Below are 13,422 nucleotides of genomic sequence, written 5' to 3' on the forward strand. Positions count from 1 at the left end.
GCTAAATACGCTATCATACGTCGTAGTAAGTAGAGTACGTCAAGAAATTTTGAACATGTTCAAAATTTTACGACGTACTCGGCGTATGACACACGTTCGCATGCGATGAGGATAAGTTTTACACACGATATGTGGACGCTTACACACGTCCACAAAGGCTACTTATAAGCTACTCATAAGTCGAAACACGTCATGGTAATGTCTTTTTTACGCGAAACTTATTTCTAACTTATGTTTGACGTGCTTTGAACCAATTCTTTACGTAGTCCCAACACACATAGACGTATGTAGACGTATTCCAATGACGTCTTCCGGTCGACAAAAAAAAAAATTAACGTGTTTCTAGCTTACAACTGCCATATAAAGACATGTTCCCAGCGGTTTTGGGAATTGGTATATAAGAATGCTGCTCATAAAAGGGGAACCCAACAGTGTTTTCGAGTCCTTTTTGAGTCGATGTCCATGTCAGCAGTAACAGTATCAGTATCAGTATCAGTATCAGTATTAGTATTAGTATTAGTAGTAGTTTGTTCATGTTGGCAGTAGTAGGTGGGTGTGAGGGGGAGGGTGTGGGTTATGATGGATCGTCCTTGCGTCCGCGTGTCCACGGGTAGGTTCATAGGCTGCCACTCAACGATTTAAATGGCTGCATCTCCACTATTGAAAGTAGACGCTTGCGCTCAACAATTGGATTTTTTTTACACTCAACGACTTTTAAACGGTACCACTCAGCTAGTTTCATTGTTTACAATGAACGATTTAAATTGCTGTCACTCGCCTTTGTTTTTTGACGCTGGGGTTTGGAAATTTGAAGCGTTTCTTCTGAAAGTGTTAAAACGCTCAAACTCGACTATTTTAAATAGACGCTGCCGATGGACAATTGGAATCATAGCCAAGCTAGACATCGAAGTGTGAACATCCTCATCATGCCGAAGAAAAGTTTGAAGAATGCTGCAAATAAGTGTCCTGGCCGTGGCCGTGGAGGCTGACGCAAGGACGATCCATTATACTGACGTCTTTCAGCCTATGAGTAACTTAAAAGTAACGTCTGTCGACATGTGGCAACGATCGCGTAACGTGCCAACAACACGTTAATCATAGGTAGGAAATAAGTTTCGGGTACTCTAAACATTACCTCGGCGTGTCTCAACTTATGATTAACTTACACGTAGCATGTGTTGACGTCTGTCAACGATCGCAGACCGTGCATACAACTTGTGGCCAGCGTAGCGGAACGTGTGAGTCATACGCCGGCATACGTCGTGAAATTTCAAGCATGAAAAAATTTGAGGACAACCGAAAAGTACAACGTTTAAAGCCAACGTACAACGACGTATGGCAGTGTTTTTCAGCGTGCTCTCAATGTTATCAAAACTTACCCATAACGTATTCAACGTGTGCCAGCGTTTTAGAAAAAAAATTCAAAAATCGGCATACGTTGGCTAAAACGTCAAGGTGTGACCGGGCCTTAACGGCATGTTTTGAGTGTTTTTTCTCCAGCTTTTAAAACTTTCATTCTATTTCAATGGAATTATATATTTGAACACCATAGAACACAAATCGCCTTGTTATAACTTCCAAAACCCTCAGTTAAAGGCCCGGTCACACCTTGACGTTTTAGCCAGCGATGGCAACGTGTTAAAATTTATGTAAAACGCTGGCTTACGTTGAACTTTTGATGTTTTTTTTAAAGATTTGGACGTATTCATAGCGACTTGGTCCTATGTATAACGCATTGGTAACTACACAGAACGTTTCGTTGTGTTATAGATAACTTATACCAACGAATGCTGAACCTGTTGTCGGCCTACACAACCGATGCCCAACGATAGTCTAACTCAGGCATAGCGCGTTGCACGCATCGCCGACGATGTCGTGACGTAGCCTATTAAAAGGCTGATGCACAACGATTCAAATCATAACTGCCGTAGAAATGGAAGGGTCAAAATCGCGGTCACACCTTGGCGATCTTGCCAGCGTATGCCGACGTAACAAAAAGTGTGTCTAAAACGTTGGGGGCACGTCGAATACGGTATGGGTAAGTTTAGTATGCGTGAGTAGAACGCTAAATACGCTATCATAAGTCGTAGTAAGTAGAGTACGTCAAGAAATTTTGAACATGTTCAAAATTTTACGACGTACTCGGCGTATGACACACGTTCCGCATGCGATGAGGATAAGTTTTACACACGATATGTGGACGCTTACACACGTCCACAAAGGCTACTTATAAGCTACTCATAAGTCGAAACACGTCGCGGTAATGTCTTTTTTACGCGAAACTTATTTCTAACTTATGTTTGACGTGCTTTGAACCAATTCTTTACGTAGTCCCAACACACATCGACGTATGTAGACGTATTCCAATGACGTCTTCCGGTCGACAAAAAAAAAAAAATGAATGTGTTTCTAGCTTACAACTGCCATATAAAGACGTGTTCCCAGCGGTTTTGGGAATTGGTATATAAAAATGGTGTTCATAAAAGGGGAACCCAACAGTGTTTTCGAGTTCCTTTTTGAGTCGATGTCCATGTCAGCAGTAACAGTATCAGTATCAGTATTAGTATTAGTATTAGTATTAGTATTAGTAGTAGTTTGTTCATGTTGGCAGTAGTAGGTGGGTGTGAGGAGGAGGGTGTGGGTTATGATGGATCGTCCTTGCGTCCGCGTGTCCACGGGTAGGTTCATAGGCTGCCACTCAACGATTTAAATGGCTGCATCTCCACTATTGAAAGTAGACGCTTGCGCTCAACAATTGGATTTTTTTTACACTCAACGACTTTTAAACGGTACCACTCAGCTATTTTCATTGTTTACAATGAACGATTTAAATTGCTGTCACTCGCCTTTGTTTTTTTGTTTGTTTTTTTTGACGCTGGGGTTTGGAAATTTGAAGCGTTTATTCTGAACGTGTTAAAACGCTCAAACTCGACTATTTTAAATAGACGCTGCCGATGGACAATTGGAATCATAGCCAAGCTAGACATCGAAGTGTGAACATCCTCGTCATGCCGAAGAAAAGTTTGAAGAATGCTGCAGATAAGTGTCCTGGCCGTGGCCGTGGACGCTGACGCAAGGACGATCCATTATACCGACGTCTTTCAGCCTATGAGTAACTTAAAAGTAACGTCTGTCGACGTGTGGCACCAATCGCGTAACGTGCCAACAACAGGTTAATCATAGGTTAGAAATAAGTTTCGGGTACGCTAAACACTACCTCGGCGTGTCTCAACTTATGATTAACTTACAAGTAGCATGTGTTGACGTCTGTCAACGATCGCAGACCGTGCCTACAACTTGTGGCCAGCGTAGCGGAACATGTGAGTCATACGCCGGCATACGTCGTGAAATTTCAAGCATGAAAAAATTTGAGGACAACCGAAAAGTACAATGTTTAAAGCCAACGTACAACGACGTATGGCAACGTACTACGACGTATGCCAGCGTGCTCTCAATGTTATCAAAACTTACCAATAACGTATTCAACGTGTGCCAGCGTTTTAGAAAAAAAATTCAAAAATCGGCATACGTTGGCTAAAACGTCAAGGTGTGTGACAGGGCCTTTAGCCATACTTTGAGAAAATTGTGCGCCTGTCGTCTCGACTCATCAAATTTGCCACTCATGCTCTCAGGGCAGTGGACCTTCAATATCCTTCCTCTTCTTTTACCAATAAACTGTTTCCAATAAAGTCACATGTCCTTTTTCTCAAGACTGTTTGAGGTAAAGTGTATTATGCACTCTCTCGTTATGTTTATAACAGGAAGTATGGATTAATAAAATCCCTGTAGCCAGTGCCTATCACCTAATTTCCCAATCTAATACCTATTTCAGTGTTTCCCCTGTTGTGTTGTTGGCGAGTTGTGCCCACCTAACCCGTTTTTAGCTCGCCTGTTCGAAGAACAGAGAGCGATAGCGATACCCCCGGCGTGAGCGTCAGCGTGAAAATGTTAAAGTTTTTGGTGCAAGTTATTTCCTTTCTAATGTTTTTTATCTACCACACTATTTTTTACTCATTACAATATACAAATACATATATTGCTTTAAAATTATTTGGATCAGACTTCACTGCAATGCTTTATAAAAAATATTATTAGACGTCTTTTAAAAACAAAAAATGTATAAACAGGTGAACATTGGGTGGCCTTGACACCAACTCTCTGGTTATTTCTACCTCGGTAAAAATATGTGAATGTAGCTGGCTCATCGCACTTTTCCAGAATATTCTTCCGTTAGCCATTGACAATTGCACAATAATTGATATAATGTAAAAACATTTCATTCCTTTTCATTCAAATTGAGTAAGTTGTCCAATTGATTTATATTATAAAACGGATGTGATTATGAAAACCTCGTGACATGCAGTTTTTTTTTGATGTCGATCACGTTAAGGCCAGAAGAAAGACTTCTGTACTACCTTGTAATGAGCCATGATTTTCTAATCAGTTGTAAAAGATTGCACTGCATTGCTCCATTCTCCCATCAATCAGAATCGTTCAGGAGCAAAGACCATGCCAGATGGTCATCGTTCAACAACCCCAACAGCTTTAGTCGGCTTTGATATTTTGGTAGAAGGGACCCTGTGGAGCAGTTCCAGATAGTATGTGGTTTCACATTGTGATATAGCTTTTGAGCTACACACTGCGATGTAAGTGATGTGGTCGGGTGTGATAACCGCCAAAAAAATAAGGGGTAGGGGTAACATAAATGTCAATATCTTTGTACAGCCTCAACCAATTTTAATATCGAGACATCAATGTATTCACATTACAAAGCTCCATCAGAATTTGTACAGGGTTGGATTACTTATTGTAATATGATGCCACTGGAGGGCAAAATGTCACACAATGCGTCGTTTTTTGAAGTATTCAGCTGGGCCTCCTCCCAAATGAATATTCCCAGGTGAGTATCCACGATCTAGGTCTATATTAACTATCATACATTGCTGATAGTATCGAGTAAACAGACAAAGGATATGCACAATCCAAAATTATATACTTTGAAAATCCTTTCGGAATGGATGTCACTTAAGATTAATTATAAGTATCTTATGTATCGATAGTACAGGGCATCCGAAAATGGATATACCAAAATAACGTTGAATAGTTTTATTATTTGAGATACTGGCACTAATTTCATATGACTACATGCATTAGACTTGTATGTTTTAGTTTATTTGTTTTTTATGGTATTGTTTAGATATTCTTGAATTATATCTTAATAAACTTCTTCATGTCTTCCATCATTCACCGTGATCAATCTAATTTGTCGTTCAAATTCTGAGAAAACATTTTCCAACACAGGTGTCGGGATGGATGACACAGCATCATCAATATGATGGTTAAGTTATTCAAGGTCCCTTTGTTTGCTCGTGTGGACTTCACTTTTTATTAAAAAAAAATCTAAAGGTGTTAAGTCAGGTGAACGAACGGGCCATTTCATGGGTCCTCCTCGACCAATCCATCGATCTGGCAAAGTTTGATTTGAAAACACTTCAACAATTCGAGCAAAGCGAGGTGGTGTTCCATCCTGTTGAAAGATAGCTCTTTGTAACAAGTTGGGATTTTCTTGGAGTTGCGGAATAAATAATTCTCATAGCATGTTGAGGTACGAAATGTTGGTGACAGTGCGTTCGTCCATGAAAGAAATAGGGTTCATAGATGTGAGAACATGGCATGGCACACCAGACATTTACTTCAGGTGAATCCCTTTCGTGTTCATATGATTCATGAAGATTTTCTTCTCCCCATATCCTACAATTGTGGTGATTAACTTTGCTTGATATGTGAAATGTAGCCTCATCACTAAAAAATGAGGTTTGATTCAAAAAATGTTTATCCAATTCTATCCGTTCAATTAATTCCTGACAAACATTTACTCTTGTTTCCTAACCCTCTTGTAAAAGTTTATGAACTGTTTGCATTTTATAACATTTAAACCTCAATTCTTTATGAAGGATATCATTTCGTAATTTACTTTTTGGGGCTGTTAGTAAATGTCTCCTTCACAGCGTTTGCCTTTTCATTTGACTTTCTTGGCCTTCCAGCAGATTTCAACTTCAGGACAAATCCTGTAACGGCCAACTGAACCACCCATCTTCGCATGGAGTGTTTTTCAGGCGCTGGTTTGTTCATTTCATAGTGAAAACGCCTTCAGGCTTAAATCCTTACGATAATTCATAGACCATAGTTTGTGTGTGTGTTTGTTTGTCACGCTACTCCTCTTACAGTTCTGGGCTGATTACATCCAGACTTGTTACATAGGGTCAGCATGGCCCCAATTAGTCTATCGGGGTGTTTTCATATTTTTCGGTGGTCATGGGGTGGGGGAGGGGTTCCCCAAATTCTCCATGTAAATGTGTGTTATGTTGCGCCTCCTTTAGGTGGGGGAGGGTATTACATGATTCCACCATTTACCTTGTAGTTTTCCTGTCCCCACGTTATCCAGTGTAGTGAGAAGTTTTGACATCGAGATGCTTATTCAACATTACAGGGCCCATCAGATTCACAGTGTGGAAGGGACGACAGGGAGAAGGATTTAGAGCAGAGCAAGGTGTTAACGGCCTCAACTTTGTTTTACCCCATTCAAACGGATGAGTCTGCATTGCCCATCAATTAGGGAAAAGGAGAGGAGGAAAGAATTGGTCTGGCCTCCTGCCTAACACTGCACTTTGGATTGGATCCACTCGCCCGGCTCACTCTCCAGCGCTCCTCTCCATCTCATGACACCACTTCCTTCCTTCCCCAATCTCTCTTGACTTGTTCTCCAGCCAGACTGACTAATTGTTCAGGTGCTCCACCTTTGTATCAGGCCTGGGAGGGGTGGAGCTTGGCGGGAGTCAGGGGTGATACCCTGCCTCTTCCAGGCATGGTTGCTGGGAGCGAAGGTCAATGACCTCCCTTTTTAGTCCAAGCACAGTTTGCACATTGGCCAAGTTGAGCCTCCAAGTGACGTCACCATCACCGCGAGTTAGCTGAGAGAAAGATGTCCTCATTTTTCTCCGGGACGAGCCACACATTGAAGCTCTGCACGTAACATGGGGCTACATTTAGCACTCCTTGCTTGCAGCGTGAACATCCTGGAGGGCAGCGGATGGCGTATCGGATAGCGCAATGGACCTATCTAGCGGGAGATGGCAATGCAAACTCGAGCGCACATTTGCACCGCAAGTTATAAGATTTCCTCGAGATGGCGCCGCCATGTTGCCGAGGTACATGCATGACATGGCAGCACTCGGCACTGTAGGATGCCGGCCGGCAGTCTTGTAGTGCGGGGAGATGTTTGCTGTGGTGAGGAGTCATATGAAGGTGAGCGTAACCGATGTGATTGTCTTGTGGTTGAAATGATCTTTGAAATGGACAATGTTTGAAAGAGTGAGTGGATGGTGAAGCCAACAAAGCAGGATGATAGCTGTTGGCCTTGAGTTGCAGCAAAGCAGTTGTAACCATTGTGGTGGCCTTGTGGTTGTGGTGGTGCTGGTTCGATAATGGTGAGCGAGCGTTGGTATGGTGAACTTGCATAGTGGATAATAACTGTGTTCTGAAAATAAAGTTTGCACGTTGCTTTAATGATGGAAGGGTGGTTATCTCTAGTGGTGTCCGAATTGTGGTTGGGTGCCTCTGTGGTTGAACGGCAGTTCAGTTCTGGTGCACAGATTTGAATGCATTTGGGTGGCATATGCAAATTAGGATTCAGTGCCATGCGTTGCTCCTTGGTGGTCCTGGTGTGTGCACTTAAATGTGGTTTATTGGAGAGAGTGTTCTTCATTAAAAGGTAGGAAAATGTGGAGAAAGTGGGGAAAACCTAACTGATCTCTTCCAATGCATATTCCCTTTGTAACCCATGAGACACAAGGGAGGACCCTACCTGGAACATGTAATAACTTGTGGGATAACTGACTCGGGAACCGCTGTATGTTGTCTGCCATTGCCTTAGAGTCTCTGTTTCTAGAACCATAACAGTATTATCTGCAATTTCCCATCCACGCCCAGAAGCTCATGGCTGATTCTGCATAGGCTCCAGGATTTTACATACCTATGCCTAGTAGATTACTCGTTTCATGTGTTGCTGTTGGCTGTCTGACATAGGGGAGAGACCTTCATTTATTTTGTCCCCTCTGATAGAACAGCCATTATCTCACATCGTCGATTTTACTTCCAGCCTTCCTCGCCGTTGTGTCGAGTGTACATATGAAAATCTCACATGCTTCTGCAGTATTAATTACCACTCTGTTCTGGTTCTTCTCCAAGCTATGCCAGATTGGCCTGGTGCTCTTGATTGCCAAACAATACATCGATGGCTTTCTTTTTGCCAATTCTTGACAGTGAGCTGTTGAGGTCACAACCTGTCGGTGCATGAAATCTTGGCAAGGCCTTGCACAGCTGAGGTCCTAATTCCCCAGCCAGACTGTGCATTGGTATCTCCCTAACTTTGTCTTTGCTGCTGTGTGGAATCACAGCTACTGGTAGTGAGGCCACTAGTGAGTAACACAGGGCACAGCAAAATCTATGTCTGGTGACTGGATTACAATGCTCTTGCACACACGAGATGCATGTTGTGCATGTAATAATAGCTCTAAGGACAGGGAACCTTCAAGATCCAGTGTCTACTTCCTCGTTATCTGATGTCAAGGGATCCAGGTCTTCACAATGTCCCTTGGTTACAAAAACTGACCTCTGAGTATTTTTGAAGCCACCACCAAAGATAAGTTGCTGATCTTCAAGCAGGTTGTCTTCATCCATGTGGCACCAGCTCATCATTTATGGCATTATTATCTGTTACAGCTTGGGCAAAGACACCTGGTGAAATGTTGGGTGGTACAACCACCCCAAGCAAGTTAGACTTAGCCATTATCTCTTCTGCAAGGCTGGTATCCATTGCATTAATGTCAACATATGAGTCACAGTGTCCCATTCTGCTGAGCATAGTGAAGAGCTGCTCGGCTCTCGTCATGTTGTGGATTGCAATTCCCAACACAACGTGCTTTGGGATGTTGGTGTGAACATCAGATGCACAGTGTACAATATCCTGTGCGAGCATTGGAGCTGTTCTTTAATATGTGGAGTTGCTACATTCTGGCGATGACAGCTCATCTTCACCTTCCTTTTCTGGTTTGGCAATGATCCAGCAGAGCAGCCATTAAAGACTATCTGGTTTCAGAGCTTTTGATTTTGGCAAAGTTAGATCATTGATATTAAGTAGCTAAACTGATATGCCTTAACAATCAGTCATCTCTGACTTGATCAGTTTGGCAGTGTGTTCCAGCAGCCTTACTCTGTCAGTGTCAGAGTCATCCATAGCATTTGGGTGTTTTTCGCGAGTTCCAGCAACTTTCTGGCAGCAGCAGTTTTATATTGGTAGACATTGATTTCTTGAGCTTGAGTGCAAGAACTTCGATCTTATACATTCATGTCATTTCCTAAAAATGGAAAACAATGTCATTTCCAACGTACAAAAAAAAGTCACAACATCTTTATGAAACCCAGTAGACCTCACATTGACCTTGCTGATATATGAGGCATAGCAGGCTCTGTGATACCTGACTTCAGCTGCCATCGAGTCTTTGTTGAGAGCAGAAATTATCATCAGCATGTTGTCATCACCTTTTTCTTTTGTTGCCTGTTTGATTGCGTTTTGTGCCTGGAAGTATGAGCCCTGACCATCTCATTAACTTTGTCGTGTGTCCGATTCGTACAAAACAAGCACTTGGTCGAGTCAGTGGTTTTGATTGAGACCTGGGCACCCTGGATAGCTCTGTTGGATTTGTATCAGCGCTAATATTTGATGATGTTATGAAAGATGCTGCTTTCGGGCTGTGGACATAATGCAGGTTTTCTTTGCTTGTCCAACGTTCATAACACTTGGATTGCCAATGAATGTTAACACTTGATAGACTGTCCAGATCTGTTAAAAGACATTCATAAACTTCATCCTTATGGAGTTACAGGACAGCAACAAGCTTTTGGATGGAAGTCTCCCTTCCATTTTTCGCTCACCTGGACTTGAGTCAGGTTTGCGTATGCGACCGAGCAGTGTCCGGAGGTGATTTTTTTTCGACATTCATGGAGGTATTTCAACTTCGGTTCAGGGTGCTTACATGAGCTGGGTGCCTGACGTGACAATATCATAGCAGATTGAAGCTGAAGGAGGTGTTGAACGAATTTCTTTATTTTGGCCCATATGTTGAGAAATAACTCCGGGACGAGCAGAAGATATTGGGTAAAACAAAAAGGTCACTTGATAGCTCTCAATTAAAGGCTCACGGCCTTCTTTCACTGAAGAAAGGAAGGGTAACAATTGATACTCCATGGATATGCAAATATAGAAGCATTAGCTGTTTCCCCACCCAATGGGGAGGGATTTGGTGGTGGGGTTATTTGAAGTGGAGTACACTTTTTGTTGAAGATAAATCATCAATAAATTCATGCAAGCCATAATTTTGGGACCTAAAGTGGTTTGCCATGTGTATGTGGCAAGTGTCTTCACAGCAATAAGTACGTTCCACTACATACTTCGATGTACTCACATTCACTTAATTGAGTCACTCAGGTTCAAATTTATGGAATGGACTCAAAATTAAGTTCCAATTGTAATGGTGAGAACATCTGCTCAGAGTCTGGGAGATCAGTGGTTTGAACCCTACCCTGGTTGAAACATACCATAGTTTTTTTTTAAGTTACATGCTGCTTCCTCACTTGACATTCAGCATTTTTAAACGAGCGAGCAGCGACAAGCAACCATAGGTTAGCAACCATTGCACAAGCATTTTATGCCTCCTCCTGTGTTGAAGTTTCTTGAAAAGTAACTCCTGTCATTCTGCATGCAAGTCCAACATACTCCCTTATCATAACCCCTCACCCTCCCTCTCCCCCTTCTCCCAAAAAACAAGAGAGTTCACGGAACACCTTACCCCATGTGGTGTTGAGATAAAAAGGCATGGGCGGGCTCTGCAAGCGGAAAATTTGATTGGTCATGATGACATAAAATTCTGTAATATTTTGTACAAGTACTGCTAAACTGAAGGGTTTTGAAAGTGCCAAAAGGATATTTGTGTTCTATATTGTTCAAATATAAAATTCAATTGAAATAAAATTAAGATTTTTTAGGTTATAGAACCAGAGAGTTGGAGTCAAAGCCACCCAATGCTCGCCTGTTTATACATTTATCGTTTTTCGTTTTTAAAAGACTAGTCTAATAATATTTTTAAAAAAGCATTGCAGTGAAGTCTGAGCCAAATAATTTTAAAGCAATATATGTATTTGTATATTGTAATCAGTAAAAAATAGTGTGGTAGATAAAACCAAAAGGAAATAACTTGCACCAAAAACTTTAACATTTTCACGCTCACGTTCACGCTGATGCTCACGCTGGGGGTATCGCTATCGCTCTCTGTTCTTCGAACAGCCGAGCTAAAAAATGATTTTTTTTCCAAGTTTAGTGCCATTGATGCAGCGTCTTTTACACCACCTTATCTAACACGTTGCATTAGTTATTTGTGCCTGTTGTTTGTGTCCTTTACAACGTCCTTAAAAACTCCGAAGTTTCCTGTTTGGAATGATTTTTAATTTTTTTTTTTTTTTTTGACTGTAAGACAGGCAGACGGAGTAAAGGAATGATCTCAGCCCTCTGAGCGCATGCGCAATTGGAACAAATTCAGAGCTAAAGTACAGTACTGCTGAACTGCAAGTTCTTTTTCTGATTCATGTTCAAAATATAACATTCAATTAAAATTAAGTTGCTCCTCGATCATAAACTGACGTTTGTATGCAGACAGACAAAGTCAACCAATTGCTTAACCCCACTTTTTTTTTCTTTGCGTGTTTTAATCTCTCTGCAATGGCTCAACGGATTTTCATGAATTGAAACATCAATCTACATTTAGCTGTTTGTTTTATTGAGTAGCAATTGCTTCATTAAAACGGGATAGTCGAACAAAAGGGCCATTCATTAAAACAAAGTTCATGATGAACAAGTATTCCTTTTCATGGGACTTTGCTGTGTCTGTGTGCTATTAATTGGTATCCAATCCACGAGCCATGTGCACAGTGAACTTTGAACCTTTATTGATGCTTTTTGCTGACTTTATGTTGTGTATTGCTGTTGAAACACTGCAACCGCTCTCATATGATCGATTTATCACACAAACTGCTGGGAAATTAAGATCTGCTCGGAGTGTGATTTCATTTAATTTTATCAAAACGGGCATCACAAATGCAGAGCTTTCCTGGTAATTGAGATTTGCATCCGTTTTGATGATGTCTTCGAAATAATCTGCACTTCACCCCCTCGTCACAACCTCCCACCCCCATGAATAAAAAAGAAAGGTCCACAATTTTTATTTTGTTAATCCTATAAAATAGAAAAAAAGAGCTTGTCCGTAAAAAGTATGGAAGAATGGATAGTAAATAAGGAAAACACAAAATGTGACGGTTTCTGTTGTGCTGGATGCAGCCAGGGTGCACATGGGATTCTACGAAGAGTGGTGGTTCTTGGTGGTGGTGGCTCTATGCAGCTTTGGCTTTGTTGTTCTGCTGGTCTTTGGCCTTCTGGCACGTGGTCAGAACCGCAAGTATGCTCGGAAATCTGACTCTGGTGGGTTCTGTACCTTTATGAATCCCTCACTTCGTTGTCAGACATTATCCCATGATCTGTTTTTCATGTTGCATCTTGCCTCGATGGAAACATGAAGAATGCGAGCTACTTTGAGGCTAAAACTGGTCTAGCAATGAAAATGATACTTTAACTGAATATGAAACTGAAGCCTCAAAGTAAATAAACATATGTCATCTCAACACAGTAAACCCATGATCACAAAAAAACAGCACAAAGTGCTACAAAAAGGAATGTAATAAACAGCTTAAAAAATACAATCCGCTTTACTTCCGAACTTGCCTTTCCTGTTGCTAAAATTTCACTTGGATGGCAGACCAGGCGAAACAGGGCGTTTCTCGTACTGTTGACAAAACACAGGCCCATATCTTTTCAGGACAGTCGATCTGCGCTCACCAACAGCAGGCTAGTATAGCTAACTTATTACATTTTCTTGCTTTGGAAATATTGCCTCAAAGTGCCCAGCAGCCCATGTTCAGTTACAGCTCACTCTTCCACTTACCACTCACACTGCTGAACAGAATTTATGTTTATGTACCCTTTTAGAGCTTCCTTCCTCCCCAACTCCACCAGATTGCATGCACTCTCTTATCAACCCATGATGTGTTACTCTTGTCTCACTGCACACCTTCATTTTTCTCCCTTCTCCCCCCACTGTGGAACCACCTCCCCGAGTCTCATCTCTCTCTCTCTCTCTCTCTCTCTCTCTCTCTCTCTCTCTCTCTCTCTCTCTCTCTCTCTCTCTCTCTCTCTCTCTCTGTCTCTCTCTCTCTGTCTCTGTCTCTGTCTCTGTCTCTGTCTCTGTCTCTGTCTCT

General features: G+C 41.7%; 1 protein-coding gene across 2 annotated transcripts in view; it reads left to right on the forward strand.

Annotated features, from left to right (window-relative positions):
• LOC147024664 (protein sidekick-2-like) overlaps positions 1 to 13,422 on the forward strand; it is a 656,949-nt gene that overhangs the window by 638,490 nt on the left and 5,037 nt on the right. For both annotated transcript variants that reach the window (XM_085884787.1, XM_085884788.1), the window contains exon 42: positions 12,449 to 12,589. In XM_085884787.1, the coding sequence (XP_085740913.1) occupies positions 12,449 to 12,589 (141 nt within the window). The remainder of the gene's footprint in view (positions 1 to 12,448; positions 12,590 to 13,422) is intronic.

Source organism: Eptatretus burgeri, chromosome 6, assembly GCF_056783735.1.
Source record: "Eptatretus burgeri isolate ZD-2024b chromosome 6, Ebu_testis_v1, whole genome shotgun sequence".
Taxonomy (NCBI): Eukaryota; Metazoa; Chordata; class Myxini; order Myxiniformes; family Myxinidae; genus Eptatretus; species Eptatretus burgeri.